The sequence below is a fragment of the Motacilla alba genome, chromosome 5 (genome assembly GCF_015832195.1).
Source record: "Motacilla alba alba isolate MOTALB_02 chromosome 5, Motacilla_alba_V1.0_pri, whole genome shotgun sequence".
In the NCBI taxonomy this organism is placed as follows: Eukaryota; Metazoa; Chordata; class Aves; order Passeriformes; family Motacillidae; genus Motacilla; species Motacilla alba.
Window position 1 is genome coordinate 1,540,388 of NC_052020.1, and position 20,651 is coordinate 1,561,038.

At 39.0% G+C, this 20,651-nt stretch overlaps 2 protein-coding genes across 5 annotated transcripts in view; one reads left to right on the forward strand and one right to left on the reverse strand.

Annotated features, from left to right (window-relative positions):
• The first annotated feature begins 1,624 nt into the window (after positions 1-1,624).
• LOC119701723 (small VCP interacting protein) lies at positions 1,625-6,628 on the forward strand. Its single transcript, XM_038138801.1, has 4 exons — positions 1,625-1,817; positions 2,723-2,773; positions 4,962-5,075; positions 5,868-6,628. The coding sequence occupies exons 1-4, from the start codon at positions 1,755-1,757 to the stop codon at positions 5,880-5,882; spliced, it is 243 nt and encodes an 80-aa protein (XP_037994729.1). The 5' UTR covers positions 1,625-1,754; the 3' UTR covers positions 5,883-6,628.
• Positions 6,629-9,861: 3,233 nt separating this feature from the next.
• Positions 9,862-20,651, reverse strand: part of GAS2 (growth arrest specific 2) — an 86,351-nt gene continuing 75,561 nt past the window's right edge. For all 4 annotated transcript variants that reach the window (XM_038138797.1, XM_038138799.1, XM_038138800.1 and 1 more), the window contains one exon: positions 9,862-12,145. In XM_038138797.1, coding sequence (XP_037994725.1) covers positions 11,927-12,145 — 219 coding nt within the window. In that variant the 3' untranslated portion in view covers positions 9,862-11,926. The remainder of the gene's footprint in view (positions 12,146-20,651) is intronic.

Genomic DNA, 20,651 nt, shown 5'->3' on the forward strand with positions numbered 1-20,651 from the left:
ATACATACAAGAGAGATGGAGAGGTTTACAGGAATGTGCAATTGTAAGACTAGCTTCAAAGAGGGAATGTTTTTAAACTGAATGAGGGTAGATTTAGATAAGGTATTAAGAGGAACTTTACTGTGACAGTAGTGAGGCAATGCCAGTGGTTGCCCAGAGAAGCTGTGGGTGCCCCAGCCCTGATAATGTGCAAGGCCAGGCTGGATGGGTCTTAGAGCAACCTGGTCTAGTGGAATTGGTCCCTGACCGTGGTAGAGGGTATGGAACTAGGGGGTTGTCTTAAGTTGGAAATGCAAGATGTGGCTGGGGGTGTGCATTCTATTGCCATCTGTTAGATGTAGGGCAGTTATCTTCTGTTAATTGGGCCACTTGTTAAAAACAGGGGAGGAGTTTTCTTTATCTCTTCCACAACCAATCTTGCCTACAGAAAATATCTTCTGTTAATGGGCCAGTGAGTGTCACTGCATGACTGATAAAATTACACCATCCCATGGGGAGATGCTCTGCCCCGGGGGAGGAGCCAAGCATTCCTACCTGGATATTATCTGAGATTTAGAACGCCACAGGCAACCTTTTCCCACTGGATTCCCAGAGGAGCAGCTTTCTTTTCCACTAGATTCCCAGAAGAAGACCAGGCCCATCTACATCACCACTGGACCTTCAGAGGAGAACTCCACCCTTCTACAGGATCACTGCTTCAACAGAACCCCAGCTGTCACTGCAGGGGGGCTGCAGCCACCATTTAATGGGACTGCTGCCACCACCCTGACCACAGGGGATCAGGTCATATTCTGACTCTGCCAGTGTTGTTTTATACTACTGCATGTTTATTTTGATTTTTAATTTTTTCTTTTGCTAATAAGGAACTGTTCTTCCTACTCCCATATCTTTGCCTGAGAGCCCCTTAATTTCAAAATTATAATAATTCGGAGACAGGGAGTAAGAATAATAAGAGGAAGTTAAAAAAAGAATAATTGTCTTTCAAGGGAGGCTCCTGCCTTCCTTAGCGGACATCTGTCTTTTCAAACCACAGCAGGGGTCATTAAGATCCCTTCCAACCCAACCCACTCTATGATTCTACCATCACATGATTCTATGCCTGATTACAGATAGATGGAACAAACACAAAAATTTAAATTCATACTTCACAACAATGTATGACATCACAAGCTCATGAAATAAATGCTAGGACAAGAACAAAAAAGATAAACCTTGTTCAAAATTACCGAGGTAGACAAGAATCTTGGCAGATGTTGCATGATCCTTTACTAAGAATACATTTTATACTCCTCGCATAATCCTCGGGGATGGATGTAGGCACCAACACTCAAATTCAGGAAATACGGTAATGCTGGAGTCTACTATAAACAACTGGAAGAGAAGGTTTCTTCCTTTTCCATCAAGAAAAATTGGAAGAAACAGCAGAAGAGCCAGAAAGCGATCACCCGGCCGAGACACATCTGCGCCGGCCTCACCAGCCGAGCTCCGGCAGCGCCGGGCGGGCACGGCATCGCGAACGCCGGCTGCCGGCGGAGCAGGCAGCCAGCGGGCCCTGAGCCCGGCATCAGCCGGGAAACCAATCGCACTGTTCTCCCCGCGCCGTCACAGAACACCTTCCATTGCACTCACTACCGGGGGCACTCGCGCGTCCCCGTTCCAGCCTCCGCCCCGGCCCCGCCCGCCCCCGACGGCCCCGGGCCGGGGCGGGCTCTGCCGGCGCTTCCTCCCGGGGCTTGTGGGTGCTCGGGTTCGCCATGGGGCAGTGCCTGCCCTGCATGGGGGGCGCCGTCAAGGACGTGGTGGAGACGCCCGACCCGGTGAGTGTGGGGCCGCGGGGGCTGCCCCCTCCTTCCCCCGCAGTTTGTCAGTGACGCCGGGCGCCGCCGCGCTGAGGGGAGCGCAGGGGGCGGTGACCTTCCTTCATTCCTCCCTCAACATGGAGGCCAGGCCGCGCGGCTGCTGCGCTGCCCCGGGAGGCAGAGGCTGTGCCGGGGAAAGGGAGCCGGTCCTGCGGCCCCTGGCCCGGGCTGGGGAGAGCTCTTGGGCCGAGGCACCCGGGGTCCCCCGCAGCTTGGGGCCCGGCGCCCCAGAGCTTCCTGCCGCTCCGCCCCACCGTCACCGTGGGCACTGTGCTTCTGTGGAGACCGGGGGTTCGCGTGAGACGTGTTAGTGCATAATTGTGGCCAACATGACCCCGTCTTTACAAGAAATAGGAAAAGCTGTGCTTTTTTTTCCCGGTGGATAGTGATGCCCGCTTCTAAGTACCCTGCACTGCATGACATTTTTCCTAGGCGAGTAAGAGCCCATCTCTGTAGTTTGTACCCTCAGCTGAGGAGTTCATGGGGGAGAAGAAAGGGAGCCCGCTTTGCCTGGGAGAGCAAGCATTCCCTTTTCCAGACTCTAAAAGGATGTTTCATACACTGCGTGCCATTTCACCCCAGGCTGGATTTTTTGAGTGAGGGTGCGGAGCAGCTGAATAGTGATTTCTGGTGGAGTTTGACTGTATATATGTCAGCAGCTCCTCTTCTGGCGTATTAGTCACTAAAAACACTTTGTTCTTGCAGGCTGGCAGTGCAGGGAAAGATGATGCTAATTACCTTGAAGTTGTCATTTCGTGGGAGTTAGTATCACAGATTTGAGTCATACTTTAAAATTAAGAGTTTAAAAAGAATGCAAAGACTATATTGAAGTAGAATTTCACTGTCTTTAACATTTTATCTAGGAAGTAAAAAGAAGACAACTAGCAGAAGCCGCTGAAAAGAGGCAGATGGAGGTAATGTCTGATAAAATGTCATTTGCTGAAATTATTTTTAGATAACTGGTTTATGGGGAGAATGCCTAGGGCTTCTCTGGTGACACTGGGTATCATGTTTGGATTGTGGGAATTGTTGTTAAGTACTTTCCTGGTATTATTAATGTTGTACTTTTATACCGTTTTTATATCTATTAAGAATTTCACAGGTGGGTGCTCTAAGACCATTGCAAAGTAACTGAGCTTGTTTGGATGGGAGATATTTTACAGCAGTTTATATAACAACCTAAGAACTGGAAGAGCAACTTCAGCATTATTTTATCCTTGTTCTAAGACTTGAGAACAAGAGATGGAGAAGTATTCAAACCAGAGTGGTCAAACAGTTGTTGCAGTGGCACTTTCAAGTGGTACTGCACTTTTCTTATAAATGCAGGTTGTATGCACTTGCAGGTTCTTCTTTATCAATAAAGCAACAGTTTGAACATGTTTATAAGCTCAGATTCCAGCAAAGATGTAGTATTAACTTAGTCTTTTGTCTTTTTAAGGTTGCCAAGCTTTAACTGCGTAGATATCTTTAAAGTTAGAAGAGGTAGGATACAAATGTTCTAGCAGAACAGCCAGCCTGGTATTTTTTCCTTACATACCTCTAAAAAGACTTACAGCGTATTCTCTTATTGTAGATTTTGAATGGTGTGTCTTAGAGACCACAGCTGAACTGTAAAGAGAAAGGATTGTTATTTGTGTCAATGTTAGTGACAGTACATATTGAATTATGAATTGGCCATTAAGCATGGGGACCATGTTGACCTGGTTTGAAGGGAGCTCAGTAAATAATTGGAGCAACAGCTGAGTGATGCATGAGACTCCTTAAAACCCTTGCTTTTGTGCCATTCTATGTACTAAAAGCAATCCACATGTTGTTTTCAACCACAAATGGGTTTCAGTCACAAAGATTTTGAAGCATGACTGTAGAAAATAGCTAGCTCTTAACTGGCTAAAAAGCTTTCCTGAGACGAAGGAGAAATGAAGCAATTAGGGTTGTGATGTCCTTGAAGCTTTGTGGGACCCATTATGCTGACAACGAAAAATGGAAGTATCACTGCTGCTTTTTGTTTTCTTGGAAGACAAAGAGATAAAGTATCTGCCAAGATTTTTCAGGACTGTCTTTGAGGTCATTTTAGCCTCTGAATGTTGGGTAATAGAGATGTCTTGCAAGCAGCCATACTTAGTTTCACCCTTGTGAGGGGACAAGAGAGTAGATCAGATGTCCTTCCTTCTTTGCTTTGTTTTTTTGTACATGCTTCTTAGCTGCTCATTATCCCTTCTGGCATCATGTGAGCTGCTCTTCCTTTTGGGGTGCTGCAGACAGTTTGGGTACCTGACTCGCTTGGAAGGCCAGTTTCCTAAGAGGCAGAGAACATATGGTGTATGTAGGTTGTTATTTGGTGGTAAGATTTGTCTTGGTACCCCACTGAGAATTGAGCTTGTTGTCATGACCTTGAAATTCAGGTGAGAACATTTGCTGGTTTGCCTTGATAGATTTTAATATCTTTTGTATAAGTTCTGCTGTGTTATTATAACCCTAAACTTAGATAAGAATCACTTTTTAAAACATTTTCTTTTTTTTTTTTTCTATTTCATGGTGTTAACTGTAATTCTGATGCTCCTGCCTAGTCTAGATTGTCATTAAACAGTTCCACAAGAATATGAAGCATGCAGTTCATGACAGACTTTTCATTCTGCTACCCTCATACCCTGTGACATTTTGAAGGGTGGACTATCATGCAGGGTATTTCTCACAGATCACAGTTGAAAAGTTTAACTTCTTCACAGCCTCGGCTAGCCCTACTAACTCAGGTCTTTTTATCTCCTGTTTATGAGGGTAAAAGTAGGCCCTGACACTGAAAAACCAGACTAAAAATTTGTGAACTTTTGAGAAGTTCTAGTTCTGCATCTGAGGATTAAATATCTTCACCTGGATGTAATAACAAAGGGAAACAAAAACACCCTCACTTACCTATGGGACCAAGGGTTCGCAGAGTGAGGAAGTATCCTGAAAGGGCTACCTTGATGTAATAGTAGCATTACTAAGTGCTTCAGTCTTTTCATGCAAACCGCAGTTCATAAAATAGTGTTGGCAACACTTGTAGTTTGGTTTCTCTCCAGAAAAATAGCTAACTTGGTTTTACTCAAATGTGTTTTCTCCCAGGCTTCCTCTCGAGGTATTAAGAATGTTTACTCTGTAGAGCAGAAGAAAAAGAAACAGGAGGAAATAGAAAGAAGAATGGCAGCTTCACGCCCTGGAGGAGAAGGAGGACTGAGAGTAAGTTTAAAAAAGAAACAATGTGATTCAACTACCATATATTCACTGTGAAAATCTGTTTTGTCATGTAGAAGATTGAATAACTTGAGGAAAAACAAAGAGGAAGGGAAATGGAATAGAAATTGGAAGCACGTGTCATTGTCATGCAGTGTTCTTAATGAGACTTCATCACTAGGACAGAAAGACAGCAGCAATGGCAAAGAGCTTTCCCCCCCCACCCCCCTTCTTCCCAATTTCTACATAGATGATGCATCAGTTTTACAGGTCTCAGCACTGGGGACCTCATCACTGTGTTACCCTGTACTCAGTGTCCCTTTTCAGTGCCAGTTGAGATTGTCTCTCTTCCTTCAGAGCTTATAGAAAACATTTGAACTAAGTAGGGCAATGGTTTGGGGTTTATGTGTCTCTCATTACAAAAGAAACATACAGTGTTGGCAGAAAATTACTACTGTGGCTATTCTAATGTGAACTTCACCTCAGAAGGCCAGGCAGAGAGTTAATGAAGAATTACAATCTCTCCAAAACAATAGATGTATCTGATCATTGCAACTCAGGCTTCATAAGCCTTCATCATTACCATACATGATTCAGGAGGCAGGAGTTTGTATACGTTGCCACTGATACACTGCATGTCCATCACTTGCTGGGGTAAAAGATTAATTGAGAATTTAAAGGTGAATGGATAATTTATAGTAGTTCCACAGCCTTACAGTGCTGGTTTGCTTTGGGTTTTTTTCCTTTCTTTTCCTTACCGTCATACAAACCTGTGGTGTCTTGTGTTTGTTTCTTTAGTGGCAGGTTGGATAACACATGACTTCTGAAGAGAAGGTGATTGATGTTTACTGCCAGTAACTTGTCAGTTTCTGCAGCCAAGTGGCACTTACTCATCATGTGGCTTTTGCTGTTTACCTCTGAAGACTCAGCAGTACTTTGCCATTGTGGGACAATGGATGTGGAAACATTCACAAAGAAACTTAAGAACTAATTCTGAACACTATGGTTTTGCCAATTTAGTTTGTTTTCCATGCATGTTTTATTGCTCCCGTGTCAATACTTCCTGTCAGCTGGAAGTGGCCTCCTTATGTGTAGTCAGCCAATATGTGTATACTGTCTGGTCAGTTATGTCTGTCTGTCTGTGTATGACTGACTTGAGCAAGCTCAGGTGCCCACGTGTTGGTTTTGATGCTTATTTCAAGGTCTACAATTAAACTTTTCTCCAAGTCCTCATGTAGAAAGTCTTTCACGTATGTATGTATTTGAATATGCAGATGACAGCATCTCTTTTCTGTTTCCTAATGACTCTTGCACTGCTTAGGAATTTAGTGCCTTTTTGAGAAAGGAAAAGTAGAGTCATGGCAGGTTCCTTACAAATGGAATAATTTTGTGACTAGTAAAAGAAGAAATAGAAACCTTTATAAATCCTGTGTACTTAGATCAAGAATGCCGTTTTATTATGTGTGTAATAATCGTTCTCGTTTTCTTATGTGGGTTTCTTTTGAGTCTGTAAGTATTTATAATGAATACTGAAAGTTAAAACACGAAATTAAAAATCCCGTTATTAGTTGTGTTCATTTATTACCACAAGAGGGCAATGCTAACCTTCTCAGGATTTTGAAAAACAAACAGGAAAACCTGTTACTATGCCATCACTTTGCCAGTTCATTTCCAGAAGTTTCTGTGTTACCTATTTAGGTGGACTACTTACAGTGCAAAAACATTTTCTTTGCCCCAGAGAGCATTATGCACATTATGCATGGGCTCAGCACCTCAATTGCTGCATTTCTAACCTAGTCAAGATACAGAGACTTTTTTCCCACCTCTTGAACTATGTATTTTGTCTTTCACATCTCAGTACTGCCCAATGTTATCCCAAGAGTGCAGTCTTGACACAGTTTCCTGGCTTAGCCTTCAGAATTGAGTTGAGAAGGGAGAACTTTCAATATTAACATAGTGGTGTTTGGGCTGAAAAAAGCTGTATCCTTGGCTGAAGACTGCCTTCAGTTTCCTTTGATTGCTGGCAGCTGCTCTCTTCAGTGTATTAACTGTTCATAATAATTCTTTTAAAATCTAGTGAAAATGCATTGAGTTGTAAAAAGGTATCTCGGACATTAATTTGAAATGACAATTTCAGTCTAGCATCAGAGTAGGTGTCCTACAAGACACTTAAGCTGCACTTACACTTTGTTGGTCAGTTGGGGTATTCAAAACTTTAAACATTTTTCTCTTAATTCTCTGTCATAGGCTCCTTTGAAACTGCAAGGGGAGCAAATAACCATGTCTCTTGTCATCCAAGCCTCTGCTTGCATTAGGGCCATGAACACTTTCATTTAAAGCCATTGAAAGAACCGAGGCAAACCAATCACATTCTTCTCTCTCTCCATCCTTTATGTAAAACCCAGAGCTGTCTGTGCTTCTTAAGAGACCTAGTTTTGAACATTGGATTTATTCTATGGCTAAGGAACCACATCAGAGGGTGTCAGAGTGTGTAGTTCTAGATTATGAATCACCTACAAAGCTGTTTCAAAAGATGTTCCTATACCAATCGTATCCAATTGTCCAAAGGGCCAGGCTTAACTGACTAGGAGTTATTTGAATAAATAAAACCGCTTACTGTTGGTTTAAGTTTTGTTTCAGTTGTCAGTGAAAGCAGAGACTACTGCAGATCAGTAGTGTACAGCTGACAGCAACCTGACATGTACCACTAAACAGCAAGGCTGAGAGCCACGTAGATGAGAGCTTCTCTCTCCTTATAGTTGTCTTTCCTGTCTTTCTTATTGCTTAGTGCAGCAGTAGGTTTATGTCAACCACAACAGGAGTTTTGTCCTTATTTCCCTTAATCCTGGATGTTTACTTCACCTCAGAGGCTGTTAAAATGCACCTTTTCACATAGATTATCTAGATGGTTGATATTTTGTTTACATCAGTACAACTTTTTTTTCCTTCATCTTCTGAAAGTGCAGTCTTGTACTTCACAAAACTGGCAGGCCAGAGTCCAGTGCTGGTAACCTGGACTGAAAAGCTGACTCTCCATGACTGTGATAGCATCATCTTTGTTGCAGTAACAAAGTGAAACAATTTGCCATTCCATATGGTTAAAATATAAAGACTATGCTAGAGAGAGAATGTTTGTAGCAGGTGTCCTGAAATTTGGGAAGACACAGAAGCTGCATCTCCACAAGGATGGGCAGCATCACAGTGGGTCCTGAGGAACACAGACGAGTTCAGCATGTGGGTTTAGCACAGTGACAAGACTAAGTACTTGAGACACAACTCATCAGGTACAAGCAGTGCCAGCAGTTTTTCCAGAGTCTGGGAGAGCCTGTCCAGCCCCATCATTTGTGTGTTCCCACCTGTCAGTTCCACCTTACCTTAGCTGACACACCACATGCTAAGAAAGTAGGAGACAGAGCAAAGGAGCAGCACTGTGCCTCCTTGCCTTGTCAGGTACTCTCAGGCTGCTGCCAATGAGGCAGTACAATGTCTAAGCCCAAAAAGAGCCCAACCCTTGTCAGCGTCTCTAGGAGATGCATCTGTAACTCTGTGGTGTAGCAAACAGCTCATCTTCCAGATCTAAAGTGCGTATGTGTAATAAATTCCGGATTGAGTCTTCAGTTACAAGAAACTTGCTGTACCTTCCCACACATATATTGCCTTCCCATTTCACGCATTCCCACCAACAATCCTTTAACTAGCTGCCATAGATTTTCCATATTGTCTCTAAATTGCTGTTGGAAAAAAAGGTGGCGCTGCAAAGGAAGGAGCGATTATCCCTATAATGAAGATGTGAAAAACCCCTAGCTTCAATCAGTGATGTAAATAATCCTGCTTAGAAAAAAATCTCCAGGTTATGTATTAATAGCAAGGTGACAGAATGCACTTCCTATAAAGAGCAATAACAGATATCATAGTTACATTTCCAAACTAGTTTTGAATGGCTTCCAGCATGATGAGTCATATTTGACATTATACAATAACAATGTTTTTTTGTAAATAATTTTACATAATTTATCCATTTTGAGATTAAGCACAGTTTATTCACAGGCATCTCCCATGGGGTTTGGTCTACAAGGACTTTGAGAAAAGGCTTTGTTGTAGCTCCTATCACTGAAAGTTTTTAGGACTTCAGCCTCCTCAATATTCACATTCAGCCAATTTACACAGCAAGATAGTGAAAATCACTACATCATGGAAAATGACCTCAATTTGTTCTACCCCTATCGCTGCAACAAGGGCTGCATGCCTTTGAGCAAGATCCTGCTGCTCAGCTTTAGCTTTAGAAATGGAGCCATAGGTTCCTAACAAATTTTCCAATTCCTACATTGCTACAGGACCTAATACACAATGAAAATACTATTTATCCGATTAGTGACACTTACCTCCAACCCCCTCTTCCAGACTAACCAGCTTACTGCATTTCTTTGGCTGTTTGTTTTATTGATGCTTTCATTTCCTCCTCTGTTATTCACACCTGCATCAATGCAGTCAAAAGCAGTAAGTCCCACCTGCATGTTTTTTACATCAGGTGGTACTGGCAATACTTTAAATTAAATCCTATAGTCTCCCATTCTGGAACTGGCAAAGTTGAAGATTTAAATCAGGAAGTGTGATTTTTTTTAAAGACATTTGAGTACCCCAAAACAAACAAACAAAAAAGACTATTTTAACAGGTAGAGTTCAAGCACATAAAGGGATTCATGTTTAGTTTAAAATCTTGATTAGGATTTGCAGGGACTGGTAAAGTTTACTATTAAAATAAACTTATGAATACCTTTTGTATAATTATCTGCTCTGATTTACTAATATGTAAACAACTTCAAATATTTGAAAAACCAACATCATAATAACAACACAAACTTAGTCTCGGATGATGGAAATAAAGATTGAACTTGAAGATCTTGGAAGTCTTTTCAACCTCAGTGATTCTGTGAAATCCAACTAATTATGTTTAAAAACCTAGCCATTATTTCTAAATAAACATCTCACATTTTCATGAGGGATTTTTTTTCCTTCCCTTTTCATTTGAAAACAGATCTCTCAGTGCTTATATTAAGATCATGATTTTTTTCAGCAATGCTACATATTCTATAAAATGATGTTGCTTGTGGTCTGCTTTCTGCCCCCTTATGGAGGACATATGACAACTTCTATGGCAATTGAGACTTCCCATGGCTCTTCAAAAGATTTATTGCTGAATGTGTTTAATCTTCCTAGAAAGTGTTTTAAAATAAGAATAAAAGGCTGTAACTTTGGAATTATGTCCTGTTGCTTTGTCTGCTGCACCAAGCAATTGTGAACTGTTTGTATTCAGCAGGTATTTTTAGATGGCGAGGTAGGCCTTTCCCACAGAAGTGAGATACAACATGCTGATTTTAATAAGGCATGGAACACGAAAGATGGTCTTGAGCCTTCCTAGCCCACAGACATTTTCCTGTTAATTTTAAAGACCACAGGAGCAGATCATAAGACCATTTAAAAAAATTTAACATCAGAAAATAGAGAAAAATTCTAGTCAGGACTAAAAAAAATATTTCCAGGATGCTTTTGCTTTTTTTTTCCCTGCAAAGAAAAATTAGTTTTCAAAAGATATGGGTATTTCTGTGTTATCTGTTTGCCCCGTTCTTTGTGCAGCTCATTATTAGGGCAGCAAGCAATGCTGTGCATTGTAGGCATCCAGTCAGTAACAGCAAAGTAGAGATGAGTGATTACAAATAATAAGAGATTCAAAATGTATTTTAAAAATTTTATTTCATTTTTAAATTTATACAGTCAGTGAAACAATCCTATAAAATGATTTTTCTAGGATGTTACAAGGCACATAAATTACCAAATATAAACATAGAAAAGTAGCCAAAATAATGAACTAAGCCCACATACACCTTCAGCTATATTAGAGGTGTGTGAATGATTTTTGAGAATGCAAATCACTCTATTTACAGGGTAATGAATATTTCACATTTAACAATAACCAACAACATTAAAAAGAAGGGGAAGGAAAAGCTCATATCCAAGAACAGAGCCATGTTTCGTGACTCCGGAGGGACTTGCATTTTCTGAAGCTCCTCCTTGGATCTGAGGGCTGTGCACCTGTCACTGCTTCCCTTGTGGGCTGCAGAACATCACCTGGTATGACCAACCAGCTCTAGTGTCTGACACAGGAAGGGGCAATCTCTCCTCTTCCCCATGCTTCCATACTGGGCAGCTTTGTGAAAAACAGGAAGGATCTACACATAGATCGAACACTCAGCATTGTCTTCAGCTTTAAATAGTAAAATGGTGTGAAGGGGTTTCTTGAGCTTTTTCTTTTCTTTTAAGTAATGGCTTTGAGAAGTTGTTTGGCATGCAATAAGCCATTATATTCTACTAATTAAGAAAAGATTGCAAAACATACAAATATAGTCAATTTTTATTTCATTTCAAGAAACATTACCAAATAATTTCTCCAAATACCCATCTTCCACCTGCCTATATATATTTCAACTAGACTAACAGTCAGGGATTCGAAGTAATAAGATTTTGGTACAAATATATTTCATTGTGTATTTTCTCCTATTAACAGGATCCACTCCTTTATGTAGCTCTAAGTATACATTCACATAATAAAGATTAATAATTTGGCTAAAAAGATATGTCTATTTATTATCCGATTGTAGTAATTTGCCTATCAAGGGTAATTTGCTATGAAAGATACAGTACTAGAAATAAATAGTTCTAAATTCAAAGATGAATGGGGTGTCATTTCCAGTTTGTGTTAAGTTTTCCGAAGTCTTTTAAAGCACTAACTGAATTCACTACACTTGGGAGAATAATTTGGACCTACATACATGAAGTCCCACTCACATGAGAAGCTTATTTCACTTAATTTCCTTCTTGGTTTTGTAATGGGCAGAAACAACCAGGTAATTGTCTGGATTCATGTCCCTGATGTTTGGAGACTTGCTCTGGATTGGAGATGTTTTCCCATCTACTCGGGAGATCTGAAGCATTCGGCACGGGTCGTGCTTCAGCAAGTAACCTGCAAAAGTCTCCCAGCCTCCTCCAACACGAACCATCACGTGTTTGTTGTGCAGCATCTGAAATTACACAGGCGGAAAAAACCAAAAACACTCTTGAGAGGCAGCCATTCACAAAGAAATCATACTTTTTTACCTGTAAAAACCTGCTCACTTTAATTGAAAGCAAAAAACACATGATGGTAGTACATAAAAGTAAAGGGAATACTGTACAATAAAAGGAAAGGAAAAGAAATAGTAGAGTGGTTTTTATTTGCATTTTAAAAGTAAATTTTAAAAAACTGTAAGAAAATGAGCTGGTATTTTAAACTAAAGATTTTCATATTTTATGTAAATAAATGCTACATGTTTTTCTAGTCCTATAGCATGGAGTTTTTCATGTGTTTAGTAGAAATGTATCATGGAACATTATAAACATAATAACTTTATTAACATAATAAACTTAAAGATTTTTTAAAAAAATATATTAGTAAAGACACTGTTTTATATTGAATTGTAACTGGCTTTTCTTTACAGGAGTAGTGATGGGCAAACAAACCCCAAACAACTTCCTCTATCTCTGAAAAATTTAAGAAAAAAAATTAAGCAAATGAAGTTACATTTATTTTAACAATTAAGTCTTGCTGACAATGCATTCTAATAAAATAGTTTAATGCTGTAATTAAAATAATCCAATGAGGTGCATCAGAAGTAATTTATCTGGGTTTGGAAACACCTGAATTTTCTGCCTTAATTAAAATGAAATTTTTCTCCAAGTGCCAATGTACCTTCTCTCTTGCCTACCCTTGAATTCAGCTGTTGATTTTACTAATTTCTCCCTTCTGTTTCTTCAGGCAGAACAGTAAAATATTGGTTTGTTTTATAACCAATGCGAATACCACATTGAAAAACGCTTTGATCAGGATATCTCATGAAATGCTAAACAACATTTAGCTGTAGTACCAGAAATTAAAAATTTACACCAGTAAAAGGTGTCTAGAAGACATTTGACACAGTCTGGGTTTTTGAATTTGGATGTATAGCAGTGATGCCTGTATCAGCATGTCCAAAACTCCCCGGAGGGCTGGCGGTATTTGCAGTTGAGACTTAGATGGCAAATAAACCTTTCGTAACACAGCATAGCCAACAAAACAGGAAACATCCTCAATCAACCAAAATCACACATAATAGAAGGCAAAACGTTAACTTAAAAAAAACCCTGATCCAAAGAACCCCTCACCTCAACCTATTGTTTGAATTCTGTGACATAAGGAGACAGATTCACCTGGAGTGAAGAAAGCATGGCCAGCTGTACAACTTACTGAAGTTTGAAAATCAGGTTACGTTTATAAAGAATGGAACTCTCCATTAGAATAAGCAGCTGCAGATGAAATCTCATTCGATAGTTTTCATTTAAAACACTGCTACACAAGGAAATTCTTGCTTGTGCACTTTGGTTTTTACGTGAAACACAATGTGCAATCAATTATGGCTACTGAAAACTAAAGTTACTTCTGATCCATTGCAAAGAGGTGCTCAAGCACTCTCAGTTTAATGAGTATCTCCTGGGTTGTGTGAGTGTTCACTTCTACAATAGCTGTACACAAATGAGGTTTTTCTCTAGATTTATGGGAGTGAAAACAGAATCAGACTTTTTCTTTCAAGGTTTATATTTTAGTTTCAAGGCTTTGGTTTGAGCTGACAAGGATATGAGATTTGAATCATGCCTTTAGTCTGGACAATATATAATGAAAGAAGCAAATGGTTTTTGCATCAAGTTTGAAAATTGAAGTTCAAATGGAGACAGAGCCTTAGGACAGTCTAGAGAATTTTATTTAGCAACTTTCTTCTCTTTGAAGAGAAGAAAGCCTTAAAAAGTTTTGAGAAGTGCCCCCAAAACTTTTAACATTAAAACAACTTAAGCCAAACTAGTGCAATACAAAAGGGAGTGTGGAGGGGTTGATTGTGCCTGAATTTCAGTTTCCCTCTATTATCATAGGGGCATTCAAATTCCAAAAGCAGTTAGTACCTGGGCTTTTGATTAAGATGCAAAGTTAGCAAAAAGTATATTTGGTTCAATTTCCCTTGCTGACTACTGTGCAAATACATTATAAACACACTATTTCCTGATGCTTAGGTTAAATGCACATCTTTGTCCTTCCCCTCTTTGATCTTTATCTTGTGTTATTATACTATTACAAAAGTCATTGAGTGCTTGCTTCCTACAGGCAGAGTTTTCCTACATCCTAAATGTAGTAACTGTTTATGCTGTGCTGTGTCACAAATCCACCATTTTACTCCTAAAGTCATATTTTGATGTTAGTAACGTCAGCATGAATGCAAGATAATTCTGCTAGTTTCAGAATTACTCCAGCTCCACAGAAGTATGAAAGACTTCTTAGCATGGAAAAAAAACACCAATGACTTGCTCTACTTTCTAACTCAAAAAACAGTTTTCTCCCCAAAATACTTCAGCTGATGATGAAACTTTGGAGATTTCATATTCCATCCAATTCACCTTTTCAATTGCATGAGATCCCTGAGAACAAAAAGCTTGGATTCTACAATAATAAAGTTTATTACTACCAATTTAAATACATTCATGGCATACATGTATTTTCACACTGCTATCCAGCCAACTAAAACTAAGAAAATCCTTTCCAAAAATAAAATACAGCATATGCTTATGATTGCCACAAATTCCATTATTTCAGTCGTGTCTGAAGCAGGGCTGTCACTAAAGCTCTTCTCTCTTGAATCTGTCACTGAATCTACAGTGGACCAAACATATTACAAACCAGACGACCAGAAAATAGCATTACAGAGGAAGAAATGATAGATTGCTTTGGTAGGCACCAAGGCTGCATCCAGAGATAACAAGGGAAATAGTTAATAGAAGTTAGGTGACACTGAGCTGTCATTGCACAGGACTTTGGTTTCAGAGTAAAATATAGTCTAGGCATTATGGTTTTCTCATACTGTAAGTTTGGTGAGTTTGATGCCTTATTTAAGAAAGGTTAGGCTGTATGTAAAGACAGTAAGTTCATCTAAATAAGCAGCATTTTACTTACTTGAAAAAAAACCAAACTGTTTTATAGGAATTAAAAATCTGGCCCAATCTGCCCCAATATAGTTACACTTCTGTGGATGCTGACAGTTTCGTCAGAAAAAGAAACAGATAACTTTCCCAGGCATCATCCTGGGGAAGTTGTGAGAAAGCTCAGAGAAAGAATTAGAACAATTCTCATCTTAAGTCTCTGCAGCTGGTGTTTGTGAACATGTGGAACATGCTATACATAATGTTATGGAAAGATATTTACAAAGAGGTGTTGTTCCTAATTAACCAATGGGGTGACAGGCGTTATTAAGAATCAATCAGGTTCTGGGTGAAGGATGTTGCTTATAAAAATGTGAAGCTTTGTAATAAAGCAGCTTTTATGCCTTCTGAAAATCCATGGAGTGTGTCGCCTTCATTCCTGTTCCTGATTAATTGGTGACACACTTCAGATTATAACTTTCTTACAGATTATTTCAGGAGGTGAGAGGAAGAAGAAGGAGGAATCACACGCTATAGATCTGATCCAACTACTACAAAAGCCAACACAAAAGCCATGCTGGGCTCTGGAAGCTAAATGTAGCAACCTAAGGCAAATAGAGTTAGTTGGTATGACTTCAGACCAACTTCAGAAAGAGTGCAGGCTATGTAATGAGTGAATATTGGCTATAAAAATTGAAGATGTTTGGCAAAATAATTCAGAGCATCACACCAGTGGCTGTGCAAAAAAAAATTCACTCTTACAAAAGTGAAAAATTAATGAGATTGCTAATGAGAAGAAATCAAATTTTACTGAATATAAGACACGTAGACTTATTGTCATCAGTAGATGTATCTTGTTGCTTGTATCCTAGGACTTAAGGATCCTTCTTTGAGTGGTGTTCAGAACAACATCACGAACTGGGCTTCAATACATTTCACAGCATCCCCAGAAACATCACAGGTCAACACTAAGGAAATACCACTGTTCTGAAGACTTATGTGCATTACTGTATCAGCCTGCTGCCCACAGCAAGCTTGAAGGCTATGCTGCCTCCACTGAGAGGTACGCACATCCATACAAGGCACCCTCAGATATGGGACCTCTAGGTGAGGATTCTGCTGCAACCCCTGCTGATGTTATTTAGGAATCGTTTTGCTCCAGCTTGTCCATACCACTTTTGATGATCTACCCTCGTGTCTATGAAAAATAAATTACTTGCTCAAATCTCAGCAGTATTCAGCATTCACCAACCATTCTTAGTAAAAAAAAACAAAGTGAGAGCAGGATACAAATCTCAGACCAGGAATGGGACTCAGATCTAGGCTTTTAGCCTGCCCCAGTGAGTCTCTGGGCCTGTATCTAGAATATGTTATTGTCAAGTAATGACAAATTATTCTGCAGGCCATAGCTCATGTGGACATTTTCATGGAATAGGACATCTCTTCCATACAAGAGACTGCAGTCTTTCTCTTCCCAGTTATGAGAAGAGCTGATGTTTGGCACTGGCAAAAGGTGAAGTCTTGGAATTTGATGCACATATCTGTATGGAAGATGAAAAAGTAGCATCTGCAGATTTGAGACACTACTGCTTCAGGAAACAGGGCCAGCAAAATTAGCCTTCAAAATCCACAGATTCCAATGCTTGGCAGTTACCCAGGTCTGCTTGAAGGTGGCCACTGAAAATGCTCACATTTATCACTTAATGTGGAAGCAGGTCTAGCTGGGTGAAGCCCTGAGAAAGACTCTGGCAGACTGGCAGTGTGCAGAAAAGTCTGTCCAGCTGTATGCCTACCCAGAGGCTCTGATGACAGCGGCTCAACATCCCTGACAGTCACCAAAACGTGCAAAAGTTCTTGCTAACAGTCCATGGTAACAGTCTATTCAAACAGGATGCATGGGGGCTGGCCAAGAAGAGGACACCAGCACAGTAGGTGGTAGAAGGCATTTATACAAAATTACAAGTTTTCTAAATTCATTCAAACAGGGATGCAGATTTTCAGAAATTTATAGGTAACTGTTTGTTGCTACATGAAGTTTTTCTACTTCTCTGAGAATTCAGTGACCTGAAAACACCAGAGTGTGTAACAGGCTCCTGATTATTTCCTTGCAAGCCAAATGTAGACACTAAAAATATCTTGTTAGCAAAGATTCTGCAACTTCATCACTAGAATTCCTCATAAAATTTATAGCAAAATCCTGAAGTATGATCTGATTTAATCATCAGCAAGGTTCTATTTAGATACAGTCCTATTTTAAAAAGTTTACAGACACTGTAGCACAAATATTATAAAAGGCAGTACTGCTCTTATACACAGAGGACTCCCTTGCACACAAGGAATCATGAGGGTAATTCCCAGCAGAATTTGGAAGAAAATCAACTTCCAGTGGGAAAGCTAGAAAGCTTCCCTCCAACTACACTCTCTCTTGGCTTTCATTCCCCTTTTGTCATAGAATTTGTGTCTTCTTAGAGAAATGTTTTAGTCTAATAAAACAATAAAGCTTATTTTAGACTTTTAAGGAGTCATTTATGTGCCTGAGTGCATGTCCAAGGGATTAAAACTAAACCTCACCTCTACAAATCTGAAAAAGTGCAAATTGTGTAGCCAGTTCCAGGTACTAATTATTCATCCATACTCAAGTAATCTATTTGCAGTCTTTAATGTATATTTTGGCAGATAATAATTTATTAGTCCCTTCCAACCTAAGTTATCCTAAAAATAAGTAAAATAAATAAAAATAAGTAAAAATAAGTAAAAATAAGTCTTTCTCCACCTGAAAACCAGGAAATATGCACTCCTTATTTTCCCCTGTCATCCCTCATTAAGTCACATTTTGCCTAGCTACCCTCTTTATATAGGATTATACAAAAATGTCTTCTAGTTTTAAAAGTTCCAGATGATGCAAACTCAGCCATTACATATGGATTTGTTTAAGGAGCAGCTCTGACTTTCTGTGTTGTCATCTAAAACCCCAATAAAATAGCGTGCACTTCCTCTCTCTTCAGACACCATGATAATGACATGGAAAATAGATGGCTGTCTGGATTAACATCTCCCTCTCATTTTTGGGGAGTTATATGTTGTAAATCACACTAAACAAATCTCTCTGAGTTGGAAAAAATGTCATAAAAAAGCTCGGACTCAAAAAAATATGACAACAGCAGCTGTTAATTGCTTGCCGCAGTATTTCTAGCTATGCTACAGTTTGGTTTAAGAATTAACATACTTTCTGAATTATAAAGAATTTTATTTTAATGTTACATCTTGGGCTGTATCAAACACATGACCAGGTATCCACTCAATACATTGAAACAACCTCTGTTTCAGAGCAAAAGAACAAACAGGTTTTGTTTATGCAAACACAAAAGGCATCTAAATAATCATTCAGATATGTAAATACCCAAAGGGCTATTTAGGCATTAGAAGTATTAAACAGAAAATGGCCGGTGTAATTATCCACTTTTCTTATTTTCAAAATTTAGCTGTCACTTCACTCTGCAAACAAAATTCATCAAAGAGGACTGTAGACATCTCTCTGCATGCAGGACATTGAGGAGGTCAGCTACAGTAAACAGGGTGGTTTTAAGCAAACCTTTATCCTTTCGAAGGTAAAAGCAAGTGAGGTTTTCTGCAAAACTGTACTGAGTACTAAATGCCATGTAATCCTCCTAAGCAAAAATTATTACGATAATAAGAGCACCAAATATAAAAAAAAGGAATGGCAGCAGAGCGGTATATTATATATAGTGGCATTTTTAGGACAAACACTATCTTTTACTTAATATATGGCAAGATACATCATCTGCCCAATGAAGAATTTAGGGTTCAATTTCATATTTTTGTACCACTTTCCATATTCAACTCCTGCAGGTATCTGAAGTCTGCTTCAGATACCTGCAGCAGACACACATTAATAGTGAGGGCTTCTTTTTCTGCAGTAAGAATGAGATAGTATTATCATTGTGATCTATTACAGATACCACTGTATCTTCAAAGAAGACTTTAAAAAAAGCCATCTCGCTTCAATTAAGACATGATGAGAGACTCTTAAGATTTAGTGGGCAACAGACACCCCTAACAGTCCGTATTCTGGGACAGAATTTTTAAATTATAAGTGTGTTTTCGTTAAATTATCTTCCCTACCCATATTTTTGTAATTTTTCTATTTCACAGTTGAGTCTTCAGGATAGTAGCTTATAGTATCTCTGTAAAATACAATATTAGGTACTATAACTTGTTACTGTAATAAAATATTATATTATATTATTAAATAGATATTACCTATTGTTTTGCACTTTAACCTAGTAATACATTGTGAAATAAAGTAGAGATGGAAATGTTTAAATAAAGTGAATATCTACTCCTTGCTGGACATTTATTCAGGAAGAGATACACTTTTTTACCAAGTGAAACCACTTACACATTTTCAAGAAATGAGTGATGTAGTTCCTACTGAAGTCAACGGGAAGTCCAGTTCTTCAAAATGTTTTTTGGGTCCTGTTTTTTGGAAATCAGACCCTTTTGCTAAAATAAGTAAGATTTTTTTTTTTCTTTTATGAAAAGGCCCCTAGGATAAAGGTTTTAAAACCCTAACCACTATATCCTTTGTTAATGAAATCCACTCCTTTCAAAGCAGTCTTCTCATTCTCCTTTTCATCTCACAGATATTTCTATGAAAAGATGTATAACAATATCAGCTGTTTTATTTCACTAAAACACATAGTAGAGACTTCTTGTCATTCAGAATAGGAAGTTAACTGCTTTCACCCAAGTCATCTTTACTTAATTGACTAGTCACTTTGCTTGTGTGTTGTTTTCTCCTTTTTCTAAATTGGCATTACTCTCCATTTGGCAACTGCCTCCATTTTCAAAACCACTCCTTTCTTTGAAAAACTAAAGCAAACAAGAGTAAGTAAAGTGGAGTTAAAATGATACTGCCTTTGTCTTTTGGGATTCAGTTTCTTTTCAAGCCCTTTATATTCCATTTGTAAATGCCTTAGAGATTAGGACCCCCTTTTGAGATTTCTACCTCATGACTTTCTAATTTATTTTTGCAATAATTACCCAAGTTGTTAAACTACCTTATCAGTCAAAAATCTTGGTTTTTACAGTGCTTATGGAATATATATAAATATAATGTTAATATAAGATGTCATGTTTTCAGCACAGCACTGGTTACACCACTGGGAATAGAAAACATCTGTGCTGAAGACAGGCAGAAAAGTAAGTGGCTAGTGATTCCACTGAAATCAGACTGCTGTATCTCAAAAACCAACACTTCATATATTACTATACCTTATTGGTATGACCTATATTATGTTAAAACACTGCTTAAGCAACTTATAATTCATACATGATTGCAAATTACTCCTAGCAGAAAGGCAAGTGGAACCTGTAAAACGGTTTAAAAATCTGGGAATAGTGCTCCCAAGTATCTCAACTCTGTGCCTTTCACCATTACACAGAGCTAAATCCTGCCCCACTCTTTCAGTTTGTGCAGAAAGCAAATCTCCACCAAGCCTCACAGCAATATGAAATGAAAACAAAAAA

Excerpts from the sequence above, each read along its gene's own strand:
- LOC119701723 (XM_038138801.1), top strand. The coding sequence starts at position 1,755 with ATGGGGCAGTGCCTGCCCTGCATGGGGGGCGCCGTCAAGGACGTGGTG. Across the intron at positions 1,818-2,722 it reads TGGTGGAGACGCCCGACCCG|GAAGTAAAAAGAAGACAACT; the intron begins GTGAGTGTGGGG and ends CATTTTATCTAG. Across the intron at positions 2,774-4,961 it reads CTGAAAAGAGGCAGATGGAG|GCTTCCTCTCGAGGTATTAA; the intron begins GTAATGTCTGAT and ends GTTTTCTCCCAG.